The sequence below is a fragment of the Tachypleus tridentatus genome, chromosome 10, assembly GCF_004210375.1.
Source record: "Tachypleus tridentatus isolate NWPU-2018 chromosome 10, ASM421037v1, whole genome shotgun sequence".
NCBI lineage: Eukaryota > Metazoa > Arthropoda > Merostomata > Xiphosura > Limulidae > Tachypleus > Tachypleus tridentatus.
The window spans coordinates 23,512,262-23,540,025 of record NC_134834.1 but is presented as its reverse complement, the minus strand read 5'-3'; the positions used below and the strand labels follow the sequence as shown (position 1 = coordinate 23,540,025).

Sequence of the window (27,764 nt, the reverse complement as noted above, 5' to 3'; positions counted from 1 at the left end):
CAGAGTTCAGGATCAGAATGAATACCCTATTGGTAACAAAAGTGCATGCAAACAATTTTAGAGAGAAAAATTAAAACTGTTTGCTGTGGTCCACCTTCAGTAAGTGACTGAGGGCAGCCTGAAGGTGCTGCTCAATATACTTAATGTCCAATGACTAACATGAGATGTGAAAGTTGTTGACATAGAGTCCATTTCCCAACAGTAAGAGGGAGTTGTTCAGTGATGGCATTAATATTTATATTGAAAAGTGTGACACTCAAAACACAGCTCTGAGGGCCTCCAAGTGCCTGCAGGAAAGAACGGAAAAGTGTCAAACCCACACAAACTTGGAATCTCCTGTCCACTGTCAATAAAAATGGGCAAATGACTATGTAACCAATACAAATGGAGGTCTTGCAAAATGCCATACTTCCATGTAGTATCATAAGCCTTCTCAATGTCAAAGAATATTGATACAAGATGTGGTTGTTTAAGAAACAACCTGATTGACATTTCAAGTCAAATCAGATGGTCCTTGGTGGAGCACTGTCATCAGAATCAACAAGCATTAACTATCCTCTCTAAGGTCTTACATAGAGAGCTCATCAAAGTAACTGGATGGTAGTTTGAAGGAATCTTGGGATCCTTCCCAGGCTTAGAGAAAGGTAGGACTATATGTCTGGCACAAGGCATCAGGAAAAACATTCTCCTGCCAGATCCAGTTAAATACAATCAGAAGAATAGTAAGAGAAGAAGGATATAGATGGCACAGCATCTTGTAGTGTACATAATCAAGTCCAATTGATGTACTGTCAGATTGATGAAGGGCCAGTTTGAGTTCCAGTGTAAAGGGGCAATTATAGTCATAGAGACAATCAGCTCAAAAGGAAAGAGACTATTGCTCTGCCTGAGTCTTGATGGCTAAGAAGATGGAGGATGAAATAGAAGTGCTAGATATCTGGTAAAAGCTTTCACCTAGAATATCAGCAATAGTCCAGGTATCAACTATTACCTGGCCATCAGAGAGCTAGATCAAGAGGGGGCAGAATTATACTGCCCACTGATCTTTTGAATCTTGTCCCATATGACTTTGGAACTGGTGAAATAAGATATGCTGGTTGTGAACTTGTGCATGGGGCATAACCTCAATAGGTATATTCCTAATCATCTTTAAATGTAAAAGGAGATCACTGTGTTTAGATGTGAATGTTTCCACCAATATGCTGCCAGAGCAAAGCTTTTTGACTAACTTTGGAGAGCCAGCAAGTCCCTTTAATCCCTTCTGAATGAAAAAGGGAGACATTTGCCCTAAAGGTTTATCTGAGAGAGAATGTAATATATGAAAATGAGGTACATGTGTTACAGATGTTGAATATTGCTGCTCAGAATCTTCAAGATGCAATCGTTTACCTATGAACTGTTTTTTCACTATTTAAGTTTTTACTTGAAGGATCCATAATAAAAAAAATTTCTGTAACCACTGACCCCACCACTCACCATGGAGCCCTAAGGGGGGACAAACTACATTGCCAAACAAAGACACTGCAGCAATGCCAGGGTTTCGTGAGCACTATACCCAAACACCAGCATCAATGCCCACAACATCTGCTGAAAACATCCAATACTGGTACTTGGTTGACTCTAGCTCAAGAGGAGCAACTGACTGACCCTATGTGGGGGGGGGGTTACCCCAAGGTTTCCTGTCTACAGAAATTCAAGGCCAAAGTGGTGTGTTAGGGTTGGACCCCTAAACCACCAGGATCCTCTCCTCCCCTTCAGGGGTACCCACGTATAGCAAACACGATTATGGATGTTTAGATCCCAGAGGAGGTAAACTAAAAGAACAGAACCTTGCCTGAGAGGTCCCCTCACCACATACAGGAATCCATGCAGAGGGGTACTGATGATTTAGAAGATTACTGAAGATCAAGAAAGTTTGCTAGATAGAAAATTAAGACATCCAAAAGGATGCAAGAAAACATTTGGCTGAAAGCATATAAACTGACATTAAGGATTTTTTAAACCTTTTCGGCACTGAATAACAACTTTTAATGTTTGGCATGGTGCTGAATATATATGTTTGATACTTCAACTAATTACAGTATCAGTACTAACAGCATGATATCTCGGCAATAACTCAACAAAAGTCCCTGAAATATTCAGTGATTGTACCCAATACTATACATGTTAAATTCAATACATAAGAATAACAGGAAAAAAGGAAGGTCACCTGCCGAGCTGAGCCTTCAAGTCAACTGTGGTCACCAACCACGATGAAAGGGTTAAAAGTACATTAGGAGTAAACAAAACATTAGGATGAGGAGAGGACCCTTAAGGGATGATAAAGAAGGCAACTATCTGATGGTTATGAAATGATTAGGTTATTAAATCCTGCTTTTGTCTTCAGTTTTTACTAATGAAGACTTAAGCAGTATTTCTCATCATGAACAATTGATAGATTAAAACAAGGATGAACACAATAATTTAAAAATTCTTACAATAAAATTAAGATGTTTAAAGAATGATAAGGTTCCTGTACCAGATAATATTTCCCCAAGGATTTTAAAAGAGGTCAAGGATTATATATGCGAGTCTCTGAATCGTGGACAAGTACCAATAGATTGGAGGTTAGTTAATGTTACTCCTGTCAAGGGAGATAAAACAATTGTTCCAGTAATTATTGGCTTATTAGTCTTATATCAGCTGTGGGAAAAGTTTTGTATAGTCTAATAAAAAATACTTTGTAAAGTCATTTAACAAAGTTTACTATTTTATTTGATAGTTAACATAGTTTCATTAGGGTAAAAATCTTCCTCTACAAATTTGTGACATGCTTTAAAAATGTTATGGCATACATAAATGAGGGTAAGTGTGTGTACCTGGAGTTTCAGAGCACATTTGATAAAGTGCCAGATAAAAGACTTGGAGAGAAGCTTCTCTTTATAGGTTTAACTAACTGGATTGACTGAAGAAAGCTGAGTATTGTTATAAGTGGTGTTCAGTCAAACTGGATTAATGTTGCAAGTGATGTACCTTAGGGCTTAGTTTTAGGACCACTGCTCTTTTTCAAAGAATGGTCAATAAATTGCTTATGAAAAACGTCTTAGGTGTTACTGGCTACAAAGAAAATGCACCTGCTTTACAAAATGATTTGGATCATTTAGTAAGTTGGACAAATAAATGACAGATGGGTTTTAACTGTGATAAATGTAAGACAATGCATATAGATTATCATAATATGGATGGGAATAACCTTAACAGTGTCATAAAAAAAAAAGGATCTTGGTGTAATGGTTTATCAGTCTCTTAAGCCATCCAAGCAGTGTGCTGCTGCTAGTTGTAGGGCAAATAGGATTTTAGGTTATATCTAAAGAAATATTGAATACAAGCCTAAAGAGGCAATAATTTTATTGTATAGGCCACATTTAGAGTATTGTTACCTTAAAAAAGACACTGAGCTGTTGCAGACAGTTCAGAGGAGGATTACTAGAATGGTACTTGGGATGGAGGGGTTGTCATATGAGGAGAGATTAAAATTTTTAAAATTGTTTTCTCTTGAAAAAAAGGGTTAGAGGGGGATCTGATTGAAGTTTGTAAGAAGAATTGATAATGTTGATGTATTAACAGTTTTCATACTTAACAGTGAGAATTACAGAACTAGAGGACACAAATATAGATTAAGGCAAGGTTGAAGCCATTTCAGCTGAGACAATTTTACTTTTCAAATAGGGTGGGTGGCCTCTGGAATAGGCTGCCTTCTTATGTTGTGAAGGCAGTAAATATGAATGAGTTTAAAAGAAAGCTTGATAGTTACATGAATAATAAAGGCTAGCTTATTTTTTTAAAATTTATTTAATAGTTTCAGTTTGGCTTAAAGGATGGGATGGACCAACATGCCACTTGTTGTCCCTAAACATTATGTTATGCAACTATCTACAGTATTGTTGGCTGCATGATCATCTATAGCAGGGGTCCCCAAACCTTTTGGACCTGGAGAGCTTCACATCAGAAAGAAAGATCATTCTGGAGCATCAACACAAAAAATACATTAAAAATAGAAACAATTGTTCACTAGCACAAGATAAAGTTTACTTCAAGCTTTCAGAATATAAATTTATTAAAAATATCAATATTTAAAGACAAATTTTTATTTCTGCTTACTTCTTCAAAAATTTCTGCTTGCAAAATTTATATCAGAAAAAGTAGTGTACTTATTTATTAGTTGCTTGGATGGATTTGTTTTTGTTCACAAAATTGTCCAATATTTGGAGTTATGGTTGTTACTTGTAAGCATAAATCATCTTCAGTATTTAGCCTGTTTCTAAATTTGGTCTTTGTAGATGTATACATTGAAAACGTTTGTTTGCAAAAATAAGTAGTTGGAAAATACATTAAAATTTTCAAAGTTCTGTTACTTATTTCAGGGTATTCTATGACCATTTGAATCCAAAATTGAATAATTTCTTCCTGCTGAAGTTTTGTTTTTAGGGTGTTATCAGTTGAAATTTCTATAAGCTATTCTTTTTCTTTCAAAGGCAAATTGTTGGTATTTGTAGAGTCAACAAAGAGATTCTGAATCCACAGCAATTTTTCTAAATGAGGAGTAAAGTACTTCCCCAGTAGTTTTACACAAATCAGATGCATGCTGCAAGGCTGAAACCTTTGTATCTTCACTTAAGGAAATTTTATTCATAAGTAAAAGAACCACTGAGATTTTTGAAGCAATCAAGTTATTCCATCAGTATACATTCACCCCAAAGTTTTAGCATACATTGAAGAGGTTCCTATTACCCTGGTACCCTGCATTGTAGCATTCACTTCATTTAAATAGACAAATACATCCGAAATGTAAGCCACTTTTTGTATCCAGCATTCGTCCCTTTATTTGTATGCAAGTTCAAAATGATATTCAGATGAAAATAGCCTATCTCCTCACACAGCTTGTAAAACTGAGCAAACACTTTTCCCTGCAAAAACCATTGGACTTCAGTATGAAGCAGCAAATTTTCATGTAAACTTCCCATATCCTCACAGAGTAAACTAATAATCCTTGCATTGAGTGGTCTTGATTTTATAAAATTAACTATTTTTTTCACATCACCCAAAACCTAGTTTAAGTCTTCTGGCATTTGTTTCATTGCAAGTGCATGACGTTAAAGACAGCAGTGGATACTCTCCATGTCTGGGTTTCTCTTTTATATGCATGCTATTGCGCTTGGAAATTTTCCAATCATAACTGCAACCCCCTTTACTGCAAATACTTGAGCAAAGCTGCCATTGAATCTCATGTTCTTCCACAAATAAATGGATTAGTTTAAATATTTCTTCACCTGTTTGAGTAGGCAGTTTTATAAATTAGCATGTCTTCTTCAAAACTAGCTTCATGAATATAGCAAACAAACACAAGCAACACCACATAACTCACGACATCTGTTGATTCATCCATCGGAAGGGAAAAAATTGTACTTGCTTTTACTTGCCTTATTATCTCCATTAAGTAATTTGCTGACATGACCTTGATTCTTCAAGAAACCATATTGTCAGAAAGTGACACAGAATTAATGTTTTTAAGAAATTTCTCATCTTCTTGCACTCTATCAAGTCTTTTGCACATGGTTTTATCATATCTTCTGCAATTGTATGAGCTTTACCTGCTTTTGCAATGTAGTAACTAACACGACATGATGCAAAAAAATCACCTTCGTTGTCCTGATGGACAAACGAATGAAATGTAGCTTTCCTTGCATTTAATTTCAAATACTTTCTTTTGAAATACTTGGAAGTTGGATTTATTAATTGGGAGTTTTTGGCTTCTAGATGTCATTTTAACTTTGCTGGATGCAAACTACTGTTATTCAACAATGTTCCACATTCAACACACAACCCACTAGGTTCATCTTCATTACCTGTCCATGTAAAACTTATTCAATAAAACCCTCATCATACATTCTTTCTTTCTTGTGTCACTACATCTTGCACCATCCTGCATTGAAGTGTTTGCACACGATGATAACACCAATGAATTCTTATTACACCTAAGCTTAGGAAGATATTTACTCATATCAAATTTATTACTAATATTCAGTCACTTATCCATCAAAAGAGTGACAAATAATTAATAATTTGTCTAAAAACGTATTCTTATATCTTTGGCACTTCAAAAGTATTTTCATGAACATTTAGCTTAAAATATTATGGTGTAAGAAAGTTTTGCCATTAGACTGAGCATCTCTGCCAGACGGCACCAATGACAAGAGACAAGAGGAATAAGAAATGGTACAGGACAAGATAGTAAAATAAAATATTAAAAATTAACTGTATGTGAAAAGGAAAAGACCTGAAATTATGAACATAAACAGAAGATCTTTAAGGCTATTCTACAAAAACATTAAAATATATGTATTTATTGATTTCTTTTCCTATTTCCTAATGTTGATCATTTCATTGCATTTTACATGGATCATCACAACTAGAGCGAGTGGTATCACAGAGAAAATGAGGAATATAAAAATTTACCTTATGTCTTTTTATATTTATTTACGTTCTAGAGGTCATGCAAATGGAATACTAAAACCAAAAGACAAAGAAACGTATTTTGATGCTTAAAATGAAAATCAACTTTCACCCAAACTATTAATAGTTCAAGTTTAAATAACTATAACAGGTAAATAATATATTTTTATTAGAAAGATATAATTAAAATAATGTCACTTTTGCGTACAAGATACTTATTATTTTTAACAAAACATTACTGGATTTTGTGAGGATATTTCAGAGATATCATATGTATTGTTGCATAAACGTCCTTCTACAATCTAAGTGATGTGAAGTCTATCATGCTGTTACGAAAGGATTAACTGATAAACATGAACAAGCTCATACTGAAACATCAAGAACTTTAGGAACTTGGATAACATTTTTGTGGTTAAATTAAACATTTAATTGTTATTGTTACATTAAGAATTCAATTGTTATCGTTACATTAAAAATTCAATTGTTAGCGTTACATTGAAAATTTAATTGTTATCGTTACATTAAGAATTTCATTGTTTGCATTACATTGAAAATTTCATTGTTAGCGTTACATTGAAAATTTCATTGTTAGCGTTACATTGAAAATTTCATTGTTAGCGTTACATTGAAAATTTCATTGTTAGCGTTACATTGAAAATTTCATTGTTAGCGTTACATTGAAAATTTCATTGTTAGCGTTACATTGAAAATTTCATTGTTAGCGTTACATTGAAAATTTCATTGTTAGCGTTACATTGAAAATTTCATTGTTAGCGTTACATTGAAAATTTGATTGTTAGCGTTACATTGAAAATTTCATTGTTAGCGTTACATTAAGAATTTCATTGTTAGCGTTACATTAAGAATTTCATTGTTAGCGTTACATTAAGAATTTCATTGTTAGCGTTACATTAAAAATTTCATTGTTAGCATTACATTAAAATTTTAATTGTTAGTGTTATATTAAAAGTTTAATTGTTATCGTTACATTAAGAGTTTAATTGTTATCGATACATTAAGAATTTAATTGTTATCGTTACATTAAGAATTTAATTGTTATCGTTACATTAAGAATTTAATTGTTATCGTTACATTAAGAATTTAATTGTTATCGTTACATTGAAAATTTCATTGTTAGCGTTACATTGAAAATTTCATTGTTAGCGTTACATTGAAAATTTCATTGTTAGCGTTACATTAAGAATTTCATTGTTAGCATTACATTAAAATTTTAATTGTTAGTGTTATATTAAAAATTTAATTGTTATCGTTACATTAAGAATTTAATTGTTATCGTTACATTAAGAATTTAATTGTTATCGTTACATTAAGAATTTAATTGTTATCATTACATTAAGAATTTAATTGTTATCATTACATTAAAAATATAATTGTTATCATTACATTAAGAATATAATTGTTATCATTAGATTAATTTCATTGTTAGCATTACATTGAAAATTTCATTGTTATCGTTACATTGAAAATTTCATTGTTATTGTTACATTAAGAATTTCATTGTTATCGTTACATTGAAAATTTCATTGTTAGCGTTACATTGAAAATTTCATTGTTAGCATTACATTAAGAATTTCATTGTTAGCATTATACTGAAAATTTAATTGTTAACATTAAAATTTTAATTGGTAATATTATTATTTATGTACATAGTTTTTCATAACAAAATTTAATTCAACTACAAAAACATGAATATGTGAGCAAACTCTTGTAGGATAAATTCTTTGAAACTTTAAAGCATTTAAAAACCCATTTATATAAATATATTCAGAAACTATACATATCAATTATACGAGTACCAATCTCAATTTAAAATCAAGCCATTAAAAATTTTAAAAGAACTAGTCTGGGAGCAAACAAAAATTTTGAAGTAGGTCTTCTCAAGAAACACGCAACTTTTTCTCTCAAATTAATCTTATGTCTCAATAGATCATCATTTCTCAATGGCTTACCTTACTTTTCACACTTTTGAAGAATGCACCACCACCTTTCTGAAAAATTAAACCATTAAAATGAGATTATGGAGTTCAGTCATAAAAACCAATTACATGAAATGCAACAAAATTGTCATTTCATAAAATTATGTAAATTTATTAAAATAAGAAATGAATCAATGAAGTCTTGTTCAAATGACTTAAACTAACAAATGTTTGAGTGGATAACCAAAAAAATTTGAGTGGTTAGTTTAACAACAAACTGTCCAAAGAGTTCAGTACTAAAAAAATATTTTTCTATTTAATTTTATCTTGTATATTGCAATTAAACTGCATGTTTATTTCTCTAAAGGGATACATTAATTTCACTAGACACTATAGAAACTAACAATTTTTACTTTGTCTAAGGAAATTTATACATTTAAGTGAAAATTAACTCCTGGTCGATATAATATTCATACATTAAAGGAACAATGGGGCACAAGCCTGAAGATGGTAAAACAATAACAATATTTTCATCATCTTTGGGGAAAATTTATATTAGCTACATACAAGTTAATATATATGTGTGCATTTAATTTTCAACTAAAACAACCTTATTGGAATCAGTCTCCACTGAAATGTTAAAAAGATAATGTACTCTTCCGTAAGAAAACCTGTAATGGGTGGATACAACTTACGATAGCTAAATTACAATAAACTGCAATTTAAAGATAAAATACATTAAGCCTCCACAGCTACAAACACATATTACACTAACCTTCATGGTAAACAACCATTCTTTGTACTGAGTTGTTAGTCCGCTAGTGTTTTTATCTTCATAACTGTTGACCTCAAATTCAAACTCATCTTGAAATCCTTTTCCAGAATTCAGTAATTCAAGACGCTCTTCAATAAACTAGATAATGAGAACATGTGTTTCAGGAACATCAATAAACTAGATAATGAGAACATGTGTTTCAGGAACATCAATAAACTAGGTAATGAGAACATGTGTTTCAGGAACATCAATAAACTAGGTAATGAGAACATGTGTTTCAGGAACATCAATAAACTAGGTAATGAGAACATGTGTTTCAGGAACATCAATAAACTAGGTAATGAGAACATGTGTTTCAGGAACATCAATAAACTAGGTAATGAGAACATGTGTTTCAGGAACATCAATAAACTAGATAATGAGAACATGTGTTTCAGGAGCATCAATAAACTAGATAATGAGAACATGTGTTTCAGGAACATCAATAAACTAGGTAATGAGAACATGTGTTTCAGGAACATCAATAAACTAGATAATGAGAACATGTGTTTCAGGAACATCAATAAACTAGATAATGAGAACATGTGTTTCAGGAACATCAATAAACTAGATAATGAGAACGTGTTTCATGAACATCAATAAACTAGGTAATGAGAACATGTGTTTCAGGAACATCAATAAACTAGGTAATGAGAACATGTGTTTCAGGAGCATCAATAAACTAGGTAATGAGAACATGTGTTTCAGGAACATCAATAAACTAGGTAATGAGAACATGTGTTTCAGGAACATCAATAAACTAGGTAATGAGAACATGTGTTTCAGGAACATCAATAAACTAGGTAATGAGAACGTGTGTTTCAGGAACATCAATAAACTAGGTAATGAGAACGTGTGTTTCAGGAACATCAATAAACTAGGTAATGAGAACGTGTGTTTCAGGAACATCAATAAACTAGGTAATGAGAACGTGTGTTTCAGGAACATCAATAAACTAGGTAATGAGAACGTGTTTCATGAACATCAATAAACTAGATAATGAGAAAGTGTTTCATGAACATCAATAAACTAGATAATGAGAACGTGTTTCATGAACATCAATAAACTAGGTAATGAGAACATGTGTTTCAGGAACATCAATAAACTAGGTAATGAGAACATGTGTTTCATGAACATCAATAAACTAGATAATGAGAACATGTGTTTCAGGAACATCAATAAACTAGGTAATGTAAACATGTGTTTCAGGAACATCAATAAACTAGGTAATGAGAACATGTGTTTCAGGAACATCAATAAACAAGATAATGAGAACGTGTTTCAGGAACATCAATAAACTAGATAATGAGAACGTGTTTCAGGAACATCAATAAACTAGATAATGAGAACGTGTTTCAAAAACATCAATAAACTAGATAATGAGAACGTGTTTCAGGAACATCAATAAACTAGATAATGAGAACGTGTTTCAGGAACATCAATAAACTAGATAATGAGAACGTGTTTCAGGAACATCAATAAACTAGATAATGAGAACGTGTTTCAGGAACATCAATAAACTAGATAATGAGAACATGTGTTTCAGGAACATCAATAAACTAGATAATGAGAACATGTGTTTCAGGAGCATCAATAAACTAGGTAATGAGAACATGTGTTTCAGGAGCATCAATAAACTAGGTAATGAGAACATGTGTTTCAGGAGCATCAATAAACTAGGTAATGAGAACATGTGTTTCAGGAGCATCAATAAACTAGGTAATGAGAACATGTGTTTCAGGAACATCAATAAACTAGGTAATGAGAACATGTGTTTCAGGAGCATCAATAAACTAGGTAATGAGAACATGTGTTTCAGGAACATCAATAAACTAGGTAATGAGAACATGTGTTTCAGGAGCATCAATAAACTAGGTAATGAGAACATGTGTTTCAGGAGCATCAATAAACTAGGTAATGAGAACATGTGTTTCAGGAACATCAATAAACTAGGTAATGAGAACGTGTGTTTCAGGAACATCAATAAACTAGGTAATGAGAACGTGTGTTTCAGGAACATCAATAAACTAGGTAATGAGAACGTGTTTCATGAACATCAATAAACTAGATAATGAGAACGTGTTTCATGAACATCAATAAACTGGATAATGAGAACATGTGTTTCAGGAACATCAATAAACTAGATAATGAGAACATGTGTTTCATGAACATCAACAAACTAGATAATGAGAACATGTGTTTCATGAACATCAATAAACTAGATAATGAGAACATGTGTTTCATGAACATCAATAAACTAGATAATGAGAACATGTGTTTCAGGAACATCAATAAACTAGATAATGAGAACATGTGTTTCAGGAACATCAATAAACTAGATAATGAGAACGTGTTTCATGAACATCAATAAACTAGATAATGAGAACGTGTTTCATGAACATCAATAAACTAGATAATGAGAACGTGTTTCATGAACATCAATAAACTGGATAATGAGAACATGTGTTTCAGGAACATCAATAAACTAGATAATGAGAACATGTGTTTCATGAACATCAACAAACTAGATATTGAGAACGTGTTTCATGAGCATCAAGAAACTAGATAATGAGAACATGTGTTTCAGGAGCATCAATAAACTAGATAATGAGAACATGTGTTTCAGGAACATCAATGAACTAGATAATGAGAACATGTGTTTCAGGAACATCAATGAACTAGATAATGAGAACATGTGTTTCAGGAACATCAATAAACTAGATAATGAGAACATGTGTTTCAGGAACATCAATAAACTAGATAATGAGAACATGTGTTTCAGGAACATCAATAAACTAGGTAATGAGAACGTGTTTCAGGAACATCAATAAACTAGGTAATGAGAACGTGTTTCAGGAACATCAATAAACTAGATAATGAGAACATGTGTTTCAGGAACATCAATAAACTAGATAATGAGAACATGTGTTTCAGGAACATCAATAAACTAGATAATGAGAACATGTGTTTCAGGAACATCAATAAACTAGATAATGAGAACATGTGTTTCAGGAACATCAATAAACTAGATAATGAGAACATGTGTTTCAGGAACATCAATAAACTAGATAATGAGAACATGTGTTTCAGGAACATCAATAAACTAGATAATGAGAACATGTGTTTCAGGAACATCAATAAACTAGATAATGAGAACATGTGTTTCAGGAACATCAATAAACTAGATAATGAGAACATGTGTTTCAGGAACATCAATAAACTAGATAATGAGAACGTGTTTCAGGAACATCAATAAACTAGATAATGAGAACATGTGTTTCAGGAACATCAATAAACTAGATAATGAGAACATGTGTTTCAGGAACATCAATAAACTAGGTAATGAGAACATGTGTTTCAGAAACATCAATAAACTAGATAATGAGAACGTGTTTCATGAACATCAATAAACTAGATAATGAGAACATGTGTTTCATGAACATCAACAAACTAGATATTGAGAACATGTGTTTCATGAGCATCAATAAACTAGATAATGAGAACATGTGTTTCATGAGCATCAATAAACTAGATAATGAGAACATGTGTTTCAGGAACATCAATAAACTAGATAATGAGAACATGTGTTTCAGGAACATCAATAAACTAGATAATGAGAACATGTGTTTCAGGAACATCAATAAACTAGGTAATGAGAACGTGTTTCATGAACATCAATAAACTAGATAATGAGAACGTGTTTCATGAACATCAATAAACTAGATAATGAGAACGTGTTTCATGAACATCAATAAACTGGATAATGAGAACATGTGTTTCAGGAACATCAATAAACTAGATAATGAGAACATGTGTTTCATGAACATCAACAAACTAGATAATGAGAACATGTGTTTCATGAACATCAATAAACTAGATAATGAGAACATGTGTTTCATGAACATCAATAAACTAGATAATGAGAACATGTGTTTCATGAACATCAATAAACTAGATAATGAGAACATGTGTTTCATGAACATCAATAAACTAGATAATGAGAACATGTGTTTCAGGAACATCAATAAACTAGATAATGAGAACGTGTTTCATGAACATCAATAAACTAGATAATGAGAACGTGTTTCATGAACATCAATAAACTAGATAATGAGAACGTGTTTCATGAACATCAATAAACTAGATAATGAGAACGTGTTTCATGAACATCAATAAACTAGATAATGAGAATGTGTTTCATGAACATCAATAAACTGGATAATGAGAACATGTGTTTCAGGAACATCAATAAACTAGATAATGAGAACATGTGTTTCATGAACATCAACAAACTAGATATTGAGAACATGTGTTTCATGAGCATCAAGAAACTAGATAATGAGAACATGTGTTTCAGGAGCATCAATAAACTAGATAATGAGAACGTGTTTCAGGAACATCAATGAACTAGATAATGAGAACATGTGTTTCAGGAACATCAATAAACTAGATAATGAGAACATGTGTTTCAGGAACATCAATAAACTAGATAATGAGAACATGTGTTTCAGGAACATCAATAAACTAGATAATGAGAACATGTGTTTCAGGAACATCAATAAACTAGGTAATGAGAACGTGTTTCAGGAACATCAATAAACTAGGTAATGAGAACGTGTTTCAGGAACATCAATAAACTAGATAATGAGAACATGTGTTTCAGGAACATCAATAAACTAGATAATGAGAACATGTGTTTCAGGAACATCAATAAACTAGATAATGAGAACATGTGTTTCAGGAACATCAATAAACTAGATAATGAGAACATGTGTTTCAGGAACATCAATAAACTAGATAATGAGAACATGTGTTTCAGGAACATCAATAAACTAGATAATGAGAACATGTGTTTCAGGAACATCAATAAACTAGATAATGAGAACATGTGTTTCAGGAACATCAATAAACTAGATAATGAGAACATGTGTTTCAGGAACATCAATAAACTAGATAATGAGAACATGTGTTTCAGGAACATCAATAAACTAGATAATGAGAACATGTGTTTCAGGAACATCAATAAACTAGATAATGAGAACATGTGTTTCAGGAACATCAATAAACTAGATAATGAGAACATGTGTTTCAGGAACATCAATAAACTAGATAATCAGGAGAACATGTGTTTCAGGAACATCAATAAACTAGATAATGAGAACATGTGTTTCAGGAACATCAATAAACTAGATAATGAGAACATGTGTTTCAGGAACATCAATAAACTAGGTAATGAGAACATGTGTTTCAGGAACATCAATACACTAGGTAATGAGAACATGTGTTTCATGAACATCAATACACTAGGTAATGAGAACATGTGTTTCATGAACATCAATAAACTAGGTAATGAGAACGTGTTTCATGAACATCAATAAACTAGGTAATGAGAACGTGTTTCATGAACATCAATAAACTAGGTAATGAGAACGTGTTTCAGGAACATCAATAAACTAGGTAATGAGAACGTGTTTCAGGAACATCAATAAACTAGGTAATGAGAACATGTGTTTCAGGAACATCAATAAACTAGGTAATGAGAACATGTGTTTCAGGAACATCAATAAACTAGGTAATGAGAACATGTGTTTCAGGAACATCAATAAACTAGGTAATGAGAACATGTGTTTCAGGAACATCAATAAACTAGGTAATGAGAACATGTGTTTCAGGAACATCAATAAACTAGGTAATGAGAACATGTGTTTCAGGAACATCAATAAACTAGGTAATGAGAACATGTGTTTCAGGAACATCAATAAACTAGGTAATGAGAACATGTGTTTCAGGAACATCAATAAACTAGGTAATGAGAACGTGTTTCAGGAACATCAATAAACTAGGTAATGAGAACGTGTTTCAGGAACATCAATAAACTAGGTAATGAGAACATGTGTTTCAGGAACATCAATAAACTAGGTAATGAGAACATGTGTTTCAGGAACATCAATAAACTAGGTAATGAGAACATGTGTTTCAGGAACATCAATAAACTAGGTAATGAGAACATGTGTTTCAGGAACATCAATAAACTAGGTAATGAGAACATGTGTTTCAGGAACATCAATAAACTAGACATTGAGAACATGTGTTTCATGAACATCAATAAACTAGATATTGAGAACATGTGTTTTATGAACATCAATAAACTAGATATTGAGAACATGTGTTTCATGAACATCAATAAACTAGATATTGAGAACATGTGTTTCAGGAACATCAATAAACTAGATATTGAGAACATGTGTTTCAGGAACATCAATAAACTAGGTAATGAGAACATGTGTTTTAGGAGCACATCACGTATGAGCTAAGACTAAAAGTGGTCAATTAGTTTAGTTAGCTGATAACTTCAGTTAGTGTTACATAAAATAATTGATTAATCAAAACTAGTGTTATCTATTATTCTAATTTAAACTATTCAAACTATGCAAGTGACTGAAATGCCAATTACTCACCATTATTTTTGATGAATTAAATGTGGTTCAGGTTACTTGATTAATGTTATACTTATGCAAATTATAAGCTACTTGAAATTTAACTTAAGTACTCAAGTCTCCCAAGAATAATCAGTCAGGTGAATGTAACTGATTAACAAGCTTGACAATTACTTAATTATCCCAGTTCCACTAATCACCCAGCTCTAACTCAGACAAGTAGTATGTTTGATCAGTGGTGGTCATTATAAAGATATCTTTACATATAACTGCAAGCTGCTAAGCAGAGTAAGAAATTCTTAGCAGTTTTATATCTCAATAGTTTCACTAGAAATATTCAACAAATAAGCATATATGCATAATAATTGCAAACAAACAAAAAAAAACTTAATTGTACAAAAACAGTGCAGAAATTACCAAAACCAAAACACGTGCTATAAGTAAGAACCTCCTTCTTCTATTACCATTAAACAAAAAGTCACTATTAAAGCCATTTGAAAATTAGATACAGGTACATTTCGGACCAATAACAAGAGGCATTTCTTTAAACAAAGAGAAACGAGTGTCTGGAACAAAACTGTCCAATCATGCTGTTGAAGCTGTCTTTAGAATTCATCAAGAAATAGATTAATTGGATTTTGAAATTAACCAACAAACCAATGAAATTGGTTGAAGTTGTAGTCTTCTTTATGTTAATACTTCGTGGTCTTAGTCCAGTCCTTAACTGAGGTCATTCTCGACTTCTTGGACTTCAATGAACTAACTGGTAACTTCCACAATACCAAGGTAACCTCCTCAGTTAATGCATTTTTCACCTGGTTTCTCACTTGCACTTCTGTCTTAGGTAGTTCACAAGCTGACAGTGTTCTGATGAGATCCTTTTCTCTTGCACGTTTCCGTTACTTTTGTTTTAGGACATCAGCAAGTCTTGTTTCTTATTGGTTATTGACAGACTTTCATCAATTTTCTGCTTGGAATCTTACTGTTAAAGTAATTGTTTGTTTGTTTAGAATTAAGCACAAACCTACACAATGCCCACCACGGGTATCTAAACCCGGATTTTAGTGTGTAAGTCTGCAGACATACCGCTGTGCCACTGGGGGGGCTGAAGCAATTGTCTGTAGTTTCTTTCTTTGCCTTATTTTTTCCTTAGGCAAGCTTTCATGACTGTACTTGTAGATATTGTGGAGTTTGGTTACTTACTCATGCTGAAAATAAATTGTTATACAAATCGTTTTTTCCTTTGGTGATTATGAAAGGTCTTTGCTTCTATCATTCAGATAGCAATTATAGACAATATGAAGACAGTGTTGGAATATGTTAATTTTCTGTACCCACTGTCCATAGAGTATTTGAATAATATCTTTCTTCACACCACTGCTAACTATTTGTTTTTCACAGATATATCACTAAGTGCCATGTCATTTCTGTTTCAAGAAAACTGGCAAAATGAAATGCACATCATACAGTCATACAATAAAAAACAATAAGCATAATAAATAGGTCAATACACGAAAATTAACAGAAATATATTCAAAACCTTGAGGCACATTAAAAAAAGTACAAAAATTTGTTTCATACAGTTTAAATGAGCAGTAATACAAGAAATGTTTTTCTTATATTTTATAGATTCCCCTGGAATTCCCAAGATGGAAAACTCCCACACCTGTTTTTATACAATTAAGATAATCTTAAGTGGTAATTCTCAATTTTCTTTTCAGTTCAGTAGCTGAAACCTCCTTCTGCAGATATGCCAACTATTTCAAATGACTGATCGTAATGATTGTAGACAGAGCCCTTTCACAGTTTTGGTCCTTTTAGATTTGCCAGAAACAAGACAATCTGGTGAACGAGGCCTCTTTTTTTCCATCTTGTGAACGATCGCATTGGTGTTTCTATGCCGCTTAGAAAACGAGAAATATCCATCTACGCGAGTGTTGACTGGCTGACAAGCACTGATGACGTAACTATGGATTCCCCCACGTATCCAGTATGGAGAAGCACCTCCCTCAAACTACTGGTAGATGTCGGAGATACAAATATTTTTTATTATTTCAAGCACAAACATGATTATCACAAGTAGCCATTTGGACTATGTCTTTTATTTATTATCAAAATTTGTTTGTATCTCACTAGAAATTTTCTTTTCACCCCTTTCAAGTCCTGAGGGAACAATTTATCACTTTATTGTATAGGCCTATATAATATATAATAATTTGGGAGTTGCAACAAGTCGTAATATTGGTCTGTATGAGCGTATAGTCGTAATGTATACACCAAAATCGTAATGATTACACTCAAATCGTAATGGTTTGTAAGGAAGGGGGTACACTCAAGAACTCTCACATATCTGAGATAACAAAAAATAAAAATGATTAGAACCATTATAAAAACAAAAATTGCTAGTATAATAACACAGATCTATACAAAGATTTTAACATTATCTTATGTCCTCCTATAACTTTAAACTTTTGATCACAAAATGTGTGGTTCTCATGCCCGGATAGTGAATATGAAGTCATAGCTTGTGTCCCATTTCTGCAAATATGCACTCTGTACCTTGGAATTGTTTGTGTACTATAACAATGACAATCAAATCCCATTTTTAAATCATACAAGAGAAGCACAAGGGACATATGAAGGTGTTATTGAATAACACGCTTATTCTAAGATCTATCAACTCAGACTTAAGAGACAGTTATGAGCATACAATCTTTATGGAAAGATAACAAGAAAAACCAAGACAGATTGTGAAGAAGTTGAGAAGATTACATATATCTTTTTTAATACATTAGTATTCACATAAATACCACAAAAAAGAGAGATCTGTTACATTTTTCTGCTTCCACTATGACTTCCTTTGGAATTTCTTTATAACTGTGACCCACATTTTAAAAACAGTTCAGCTGACCCAAAAAACCTCATGGTTTCCAATTTCATCATTATTTTGGTGTTTTGTTTTTGTTTATTTGCAGTTTCAAACAATTTTGTTTCTTCTAAAGCATTTTTCTTTTTAAATAACAATTTGAGCCTACTTTTTACAAAGTGAATTCTAAGTTTAATTTTTAATTCAAATTTTATGATGTCACAAGTTTGCAGACCAATGCTTACTTGTTAAATTGATACTTTTTAACCCTAATTAACTAATATCCAAGATACAAGATAGAAAATCCCATTTCTATCTGTTAGAATCATCAAATTAAAACAAACAACATATTTTGATTTTAATTCTTTCTAGAATTTACATTTTTTTCTTATTAAACTTCCCATTTAACTAAATCCCCCCAAATGTCAAAGTATTAGCATATGTATAGGTTTATTTAATTATTCCTAAGCCTTTTTCAATGTGTATATTAAATCAACATGCATGCAGTCAGTGAATAACTGATGTTGTGTCCTTAGAGTACATTAAAATATTCTATGATATTAAATCATTACCTGTTGAAACAACTGAAGATTTAATATTTTTTCTAAAAATGTTTGCATAGAAGGCCTCGACTGGATAAATTTTTGTGGATCAAAGCTGATTTTTTCTCCTAATTGCAATTTCAGAGCAACTCTATAACCTCCAATCAACTGGACCATAGCACGTAAAAAGGCACGAGCTACTCCGTCTCCTAGCATGGCATTTGGATTCTTCAGGTTCTTTTTCAAAGAAGTAATCTTTGGTGTAGATGGTGGACAAAAAAATATATATATATTTTTAAAATATTTTTTACCTTAAGACTTGGATAAAAAATTATTTCTTTAAAAATTTATAAAAGAAAGAAAATTTTATTTGTGCTTAGAATAAACAACTAATGTAACAATTGTTTTTGGTGAACTTAAGTAACAAATGTATGTAAATATAAATTTTTGAATCACATTTTAAATGGCAAATATAGTTTGAAATCAAAGTAAAAATATTTATCAAATAAAATGGAAACTTGTTTAAAGCAGTATTTCATAACAAACATCCGTAACGTAACATTATCACTTTAAAGTCACTGAATGAGTATTGAAATCCTTCTTTTTAATACCATGATTACTTTGTTTTCTATTAATATATATATTAATTAGCTTATTTATCTAGAAATTCTTTCACTTTGTACAACGTTTTTTAGGTTGACTATTATTTGACATATTGCACATTTCAAGAACAATAACTGTTTTTTTTATCTATTTGACCAATGAGATCAAGTTTTAAAATTTGGCAGTATTTTTAACAAGTTTCACACGAACAGTTGAAAACACTTGCTATATTAACCCTAACTTGCCCTTAGACTTACTATTTCACTAGGCAGTGTCTGGAGGTCATCAAAAGGAGTGGAAATTTTGTTTGCATCGGCATCCAAGAGTACAACATCTCCCAGTTCAGTCTGGTCGACCTGCTGCAGGGTCAATGACTTTTATATATTTTTGGGATTCCAATAACACAAGTTATTATTGCCTTAAATACTAACACAACAAGTTTTTTTTTTATTCCATGAAGATTGCACCAGAATGCACTTCATCAGAATGCATCTGATTAAATGCATGAAAGAAAAGGTCATTATTCAGCGGATTACATAAAAACATAACAGAAAGACCAAAGAAACATAATGTATGTAAACAGTACTTTTAATATCAGAAAAAATGACTTAAAAAAGGTATTTTAACACATTCTTAAAAGTGCCCTACAAATAGTAAACCGAAATAAATTACAAACACATCAAGGAAAAAAAAACCTTTTTTTAATTTACTGATTTTATTCCTGATGAAAAATGGTCTATCTTTCAAAAGTGATTAAGTTGTACATCTTATTTTTTTATTTGCCAATAATGTAGTTTTACTAATGATGAAAAATAGGTAAAAAAAAAACTCAGTTATTCAAAAGTTCACAACTTTCACATAAAACAGAATTACATCATTATTTCAAATTATCCTCAACTTTAATCACTTAGATATTTTGATACATCATAAATTGCTGTATGATGATGTCCTTATGCTAGAAACTAGTTCAAACACTCAAAACTGTGGACCTGGCGATGATAACTGATGAGGAAAGTTTTTTCTTTTTTGGTGTTTTTTTCAATAATAAATTCCATTTACAGTTTCAAGAAATAATATTGTAAAAAGTCACAGTATTCAACTAGAATAATAGTCTACATGAAATTCTCTTATAGTTTTATGTGTGAATTTATAACTAAAGAAACAGGATCATAAGTGAAGATAATACTGATAACACAGGCCTGTGGTGGTTTTATTGTCTTCAAATTTTTACATTTCTTTGGTAACTTCATGTACATTGAATCCAAACATAATATCCATTTTTTTCCATCACATAAAGACTTTTCACAAAATGTCACATCACAAATACTTAAAGAAAAATAATAATGCACAGTTTTGAGACTAAAAGATACAAAAGAAATCAGGATGCATATTTATTTGATATCAATGTTCTTCAGTTTGTTTGTACTTTTGTTAACAAACATGATAAAAAAAAGTTAATTGCAGTAAACAAAATAATAATTTAATCTAAGTAAGTTTTTATTTTTAGTTCCAAATTTGTCAGAAATCCTTACGTGATAAAAAGAAAATGAATATTGTTTTGGAAATCTGCACAACTGAATTATGGAAAATCAGTTATTAAAACCAAAACAACTTGTATGAAGTTTACATTCTCAGGCCCATGTAATTTTAGTAAAGTGTTGTAACACTATCCTTGATGTAACTTCTTATTACTGTATGTTTTCTGATGACTATCAGAGTGAATCACATAAAGAAAACAGTACTTAATGTTATTACTTACTACTTTTCTAGTTTTTCTCTATGCAAAGATATTTTATGGATCCCAATTATTAAGATATTCTCATCAAGGTAAGCAACTCTATACCTCATAATTGAAATAACTTTGATATAGAATAAGCATCAGTTAATACAAGTGACTTGTACATATATACAGAAAACTAACAAGAAGAAATAACGGCTTACACAAAATAATCAGCCAATGTCTTCATTGTTAGTCATATTTTTTAGTGTTATGTGTACCTTTGATTACTCTAAATAGCCCAACAGGAAAAACTTCACGTGTCTCACAGTACAGTTACATTTCTCTACTAGAGGTTAGCAAAATAAAAACTCTGTAATACATTCACGAAAGGTATAACTGAGTGTTGAAAAGACAAAACACTACAAACACGTACCGACATTGTTGGTTCTGACACACCAATTAAAAAAGGCATTGGAGCACTAGAGAACAAATAAGAGACATATTAGATGCCTAATCATAAGATAACACAAGCAGTTCTTATTCCAATTACATCAGCTATGGAAAGATTCAACAAAAAAATACAGACATTAGAATCAAATTAAAAGACAAGCTTTGATGGAGCTATGATCATTTAATGTATATCAAAATACACAAGTAATTAAAGAAACATTAGAAGTTATGGTTTAGAGGATTATGTGTACAGACAAAAGAAAACTGTCTAAAGTTCAAAAACAATATTATACACAGTATAAAAACAACAAATAGCTTAAGAAATCACTTAAGACATTCAAATTTAATACTAAACATGCTCACTATATGTATTTTGTTTACTATCCAGCCTTTTGTTTAAGTCAACTGGAATAAAGAAAAAGACTGTTTCCTGGTATATATGATAACCAAATTTCTGAATATTTTTTAATAAAAATCACTAAAATTGAGTAATTATCAATACATTTATTCATATGGCTCACACAGTGCTTTATTACAGTTACAAGGACTATAGAAAAAAAATATTTCAAACAAATGTATTAACATTTTACTTTAGAAAGGATTACCAGATTAAATATATTTCAATATTTACACAGCTTACTACATTAGAACATAGTTCATACCAGATACTTACTACACTGTACGTTTGAAATATAACACTTAAATACCTTTCACTGCCTTACCTTAAGTAATCGAGTAGACGCACTGGTAACACTGGAATAATTATATGCTGCCTGAAATTTAAAATGTGAAAGGATGCTCAATGTTTGATTTGTTTTAAAAATATTCTGTTTTCAATAAATATTAATGGACACTGACCACTTAAAAAATCTTAAGAGATTGACAACTCCTTTTATAATGTACTTACAGCTTAAAGTGTGTTGAATACTTTTGGATATTGCACATATTTAAATCTGGTTCATTAGCTACAAAATCTATAATTGTATCAAACCCACGCTCGAATAAATAAATAAAATGGAATGTGATTTCAAAATAATAAACTAGCTTCAAAGCCCTTCACATAATTTGTTTTAGAATAACGTGTTGTTAACCTACAAAAACTAATCTTATTTATTTTAGCTTCAATAAAAATATCTTAACGAATTTCAACAAGAAAATGAAATGTAACTATGTGTATGTGTAAAATAATTATTTCAACTATTAGGTAACTATTAACATAAAAATTAAGGGGTGTATTGAAAAGAGCAAGACCAAACCTATAACGAAAAAAATGGAACATATTTTTGGAGAGCGACATTATGTAGGCAGTGAAAGATTGCACAGATGTATGAACACCCACACCTTGCTCTCCTACAGATGTGGAATATTGCGAGTGTGAACACCCACACCTTGCACTCCCACAGATGTAGGATATTGCGAGTGTGAACACCCACACCTTGCACTCCCACAGATGTAGGATATTGAGTGTGAACATCCACACCTTGCACTCCCACAGATGTGGGATATTGCAGTGTGAACACCCACACCTTGCACTCCCACAGATGTAGGATATTGGGTGTGAACACCCACACCTTGCTCTCCTACAGATGTGGAATATTGCAGTGTGAACACCACACCTTGCACTCCCACAGATGTAGGATATTGCAGTGTGAACACCCACACCTTGCTCTCCTACAGATGTGGAATATTGCGAGTGTGAACACCCACACCTTGCACTCCCACAGATGTAGGATATTGCGAGTGTGAACACACACACCTTGCACTCCCACAGATGTAGGATATTGCAGTGTGAACACACACACCTTGCACTCCCACAGATGTATGATATTGCGAGTGTGAACACCCACACCTTGCACTCCCACAGATGTATGATATTGCGAGTGTGAACACCCACACCTTGCACTCCCACAGATGTGGGATATTGTGAGTGTGAACACACACACCTTGCTCTCCTACAGATGTGGAATATTGCGAGTGTGAACACCCACACCTTGCTCTCCTACAGATGTGGAATATTGCGAGTGTGAACACCCACACCTTGCACTCCCACAGATGTAGGATATTGCGAGTGTGAACACCCACACCTTGCTCTCCTACAGATGTGGAATATTGCGAGTGTGAACACCCACACCTTGCACTCCCACAGATGTGGGATATTGCAAGTGTTAACAACCACACCTTGCTCTCCCACAGATGTGGGATATTGTGAGTGTGAACACACCTTGCACTCCCACAGATGTAGGATATTGTGAGTGTGAACACACACACCTTGCTCTCCCACAGATGTAGGATATTGTGAGTGTGAACACACACACCTTGCTCTCCTACAGATGTGGGATATTGTGAGTGTGAACACCCACACCTTGCTCTCCTACAGATGTGGGATGGGATATTGTGAGTGTGAACACCCACACCTTGCTCTCCTACAGATGTGGGATGGGATATTACGAGTGTGAACACCCACACCTTGCACTCCCACAGATGTGGGATATTGCGAGTGTGAACACCCACACCTTGCTCTCCTACAGATGTGGAATATTGCGAGTGTGAACACCCACACCTTGCACTCCCACAGATGTAGGATATTGCGAGTGTGAACACCCACACCTTGCACTCCCACAGATGTAGGATATTGCGAGGGTGAACACCCACACCTTGCTCTCCTACAGATGTGGAATATTGCGAGTGTGAACACCCACACCTTGCTCTCCTACAGATGTGGGATATTGCGAGTGTGAACACCCACACCTTGCACTCCCACAGATGTAGGATATTGCGAGTGTGAACACCCACACCTTGCACTCCCACAGATGTGGGATATTGCGAGTGTGAACACCCACACCTTGCACTCCCACAGATGTAGGATATTGAGGGTGAACACCACACCTTGCTCTCCTACAGATGTGGAATATTGCAGTGTGAACACCCACACCTTGCACTCCCACAGATGCAGGATATTGCGAGTGTGAACACCCACACCTTCCTCTCCTACAGATGTGGGATATTACGAGTGTGAACACCCACACCTTGCACTCCCACAGATGTAGGATATTGCGAGTGTGAACACCCACACCTTGCACTCCCACAGATGTGGGATATTGCAGTGTGAACACTCACACCTTGCACTCCCACAGATGTGGGATATTGCAGTGTGAACACCCCACCTTGCACTCCCACAGATGTGGGATATTGCATGTTAACAACCACACCTTGCTCTCCTACAGATGTGGGATATTGTGAGTGTGAACACACCTTGCACTCCCACAGATGTAGGATATTGTGAGTGTGAACACACACACCTTGCTCTCCTACAGATGTGGGATGGGATATTACGAGTGTGAACACCCACACCTTGCTCTCCTACAGATGTGGAATATTGCGAGTGTGAACACCCACACCTTGCACTCCCACAGATGTAGGATATTTGCAGTGTGAACACCCACACCTTGCACTCCCACAGATGTAGGATATTGCAGTGTGAACACCCACACCTTGCTCTCCACAGATGTGGAATATTGCGAGTGTGAACACCCATACCTTGCACTCCCACAGATGTAGGATATTGCGAGTGTGAACACCCACACCTTGCACTCCCACAGATGTGGGATATTGCGAGTGTGAACACCCACACCTTGCACTCCCACAGATGTGGGATATTGCAAGTGTTAACAACCACACCTTGCTCTCCTACAGATGTGGGATATTGTGAGTGTGAACACACCTTGCACTCCCACAGATGTAGGATATTGTGAGTGTGAACACACACACCTTGCTCTCCTACAGATGTGGGATATTGTGAGTGTGAACACACACACCTTGCTCTCCTACAGATGTGGGATATTGTGAGTGTGAACACACACACCTTGCTCTCTTACAGATGTGGGATATTGTGAGTGTGAACACACACACCTTGCTCTCCTACAGATGTGGGATATTGTGAGTGTGAACACCCACACCTTGCACTCCCACAGATGTGGGATATTGCGAGTGTGAACACCCACACCTTGCACTCCCACAGATGTGGGATATTGCAAGTGTTAACAACCACACCTTGCTCTCCTACAGATGTGGGATATTGTGAGTGTGAACACACCTTGCACTCCCACAGATGTAGGATATTGTGAGTGTGAACACACACACCTTGCTCTCCTACAGATGTGGGATATTGTGAGTGTGAACACACACACCTTGCTCTCTTACAGATGTGGGATATTGTGAGTGTGAACACCCACACCTTGCACTCCCACAGATGTAGGATATTGCGAGTGTGAACACCCACACCTTGCTCTCCTACAGATGTGGGAAATTGCTAATGTGAACACCCACACCTTGCACTCCCACAGATGTAGGATATTGCGAGTGTGAACACCCACACCTTGCTCTCCTACAGATGTGGGAAATTGCTAATGTGAACACCCACACCTTGCACTCCTACAGATGTGGGATATTGCGAGTGTTAACAACCACACCTTGCTCTCCTACAGATGTGGGATATTGTGAGTGTGAACACCCACACCTTGCATTCCCAATTTATTCTTATTCTCCCCACTCATGTTATGTTTATTCTTTTTTCTTTTACATGTGAGACCAGCAAACAGATGTCAAGACTGATAGGTGGTATGACGCTACTGCTCTGTGGATCCTATTTAAAGAGTCACTTTGAAACTCAGGGTACATCTTGTATCCCATATTACAGTCTTTGCCTTGGTGATGTTTTTAACATATGCAATGGTTCTGTTGTAGTTGTTAAGGCTTGGTTTGGAAATAAAATATACGTGTATACATAATGCAGGGGAGGAAATTTTGGGAAATTTTACAGTGTGCATGATGTACAAATGTTGGGCCAAAATTGATGGAAGCCACTGCTGTAGTCCAACATGGAAAATTATACATATACATTCCTTCAACCACAAACACACAGAACATATTTTATCTTTAAATAAGAAACACCTAAAACAGATAAAATGTATTTTATCTTTGAGTAAAAGACATCTAAACAATACAGAAAATATTTTATATTTGAATAAGAAACACCTAAAATACATAGAACATATTTTATATTTACTGTTCCCATGCTCTTAAACTAAGAAAGTATCAATTTTCCATTGTACAAAACATATGAAAACTCACCATTGCATTGGGTATAAAGAACATTAGCAGCCTGAACACAAGCACTTAAGCGACTCAGCCGTTTGGATGTTATAACTATTCTCCTTTCATGGAGCAAGCTAGAATATGAAACAGAAACAGAACAATGAAGTTACTAATATTCACCAGCTATAGGAACATATTCATAAGCAAAAAGGTTATAAAATACATAAAAATACTTCTACAGTTTTTGATTGTTATGGCACTAAACAAAAACAGGAAAAAAAACAGAAGTTTCAACCTGATGTTTACTAAAATCCTACAGATTCATCTTTGATAGCATTTTTCACAAAATACATGTGAGCATTGTGCTCTGTTAGTCTTTACCAGATGTATTTTGTATCAACAAGTAGACAGTATTAAGAAAATTATGCTTAAAAGTTTACCACAATAATTTAGTTGATAAATTGTTAGTTATGTTTTCCACCTATTTTGAAGCTTCTTAAAAATCAGGTGAAAAGAATGGCTTGTATTATACTGTTATCCACTGACTTACATTAACTCAAAGTGAAGATATTGAAATGTATACTGAACATGCATTTTTAAGTAAAATGTGAGAATTAATTAATAAATTCTGTGAAAGATTGGTACTTAACCACTTAAATGTAACCTACAGATATCAGTGTTATGGGTACAGCAGTCTATGCACTAGGTCAGGTACTCAACACTATCAGAAGCAGCCATTATTCATTTATTTAATCCACAGAGCATTACGTTTGGTGCATCAACAACTTGTGATCCAGTTGGGATTTAGA

At 33.4% G+C, this 27,764-nt stretch overlaps 1 protein-coding gene across 1 annotated transcript in view; it reads right to left on the bottom strand.

The window, feature by feature from the left end:
• The window catches only part of LOC143228883 (DENN domain-containing protein 1A-like), a 31,153-nt gene extending 4,150 nt beyond the window's left edge, over nt 1-27,003 (bottom strand). Inside the window, exons 1-7 of the mRNA XM_076460306.1 lie at nt 26,992-27,003; nt 22,584-22,634; nt 21,845-21,890; nt 19,949-20,050; nt 19,119-19,343; nt 9,205-9,342; nt 8,463-8,501 (exon numbers count right to left, since the gene is read on the bottom strand). Of these exons, the coding sequence (XP_076316421.1) occupies nt 8,463-8,501; nt 9,205-9,342; nt 19,119-19,343; nt 19,949-20,050; nt 21,845-21,890; nt 22,584-22,634; nt 26,992-26,999 (609 nt within the window). The 5' untranslated portion in view covers nt 27,000-27,003. The remainder of the gene's footprint in view (nt 1-8,462; nt 8,502-9,204; nt 9,343-19,118; nt 19,344-19,948; nt 20,051-21,844; nt 21,891-22,583; nt 22,635-26,991) is intronic.
• Between the last annotated feature and the right edge of the window lie 761 nt (nt 27,004-27,764).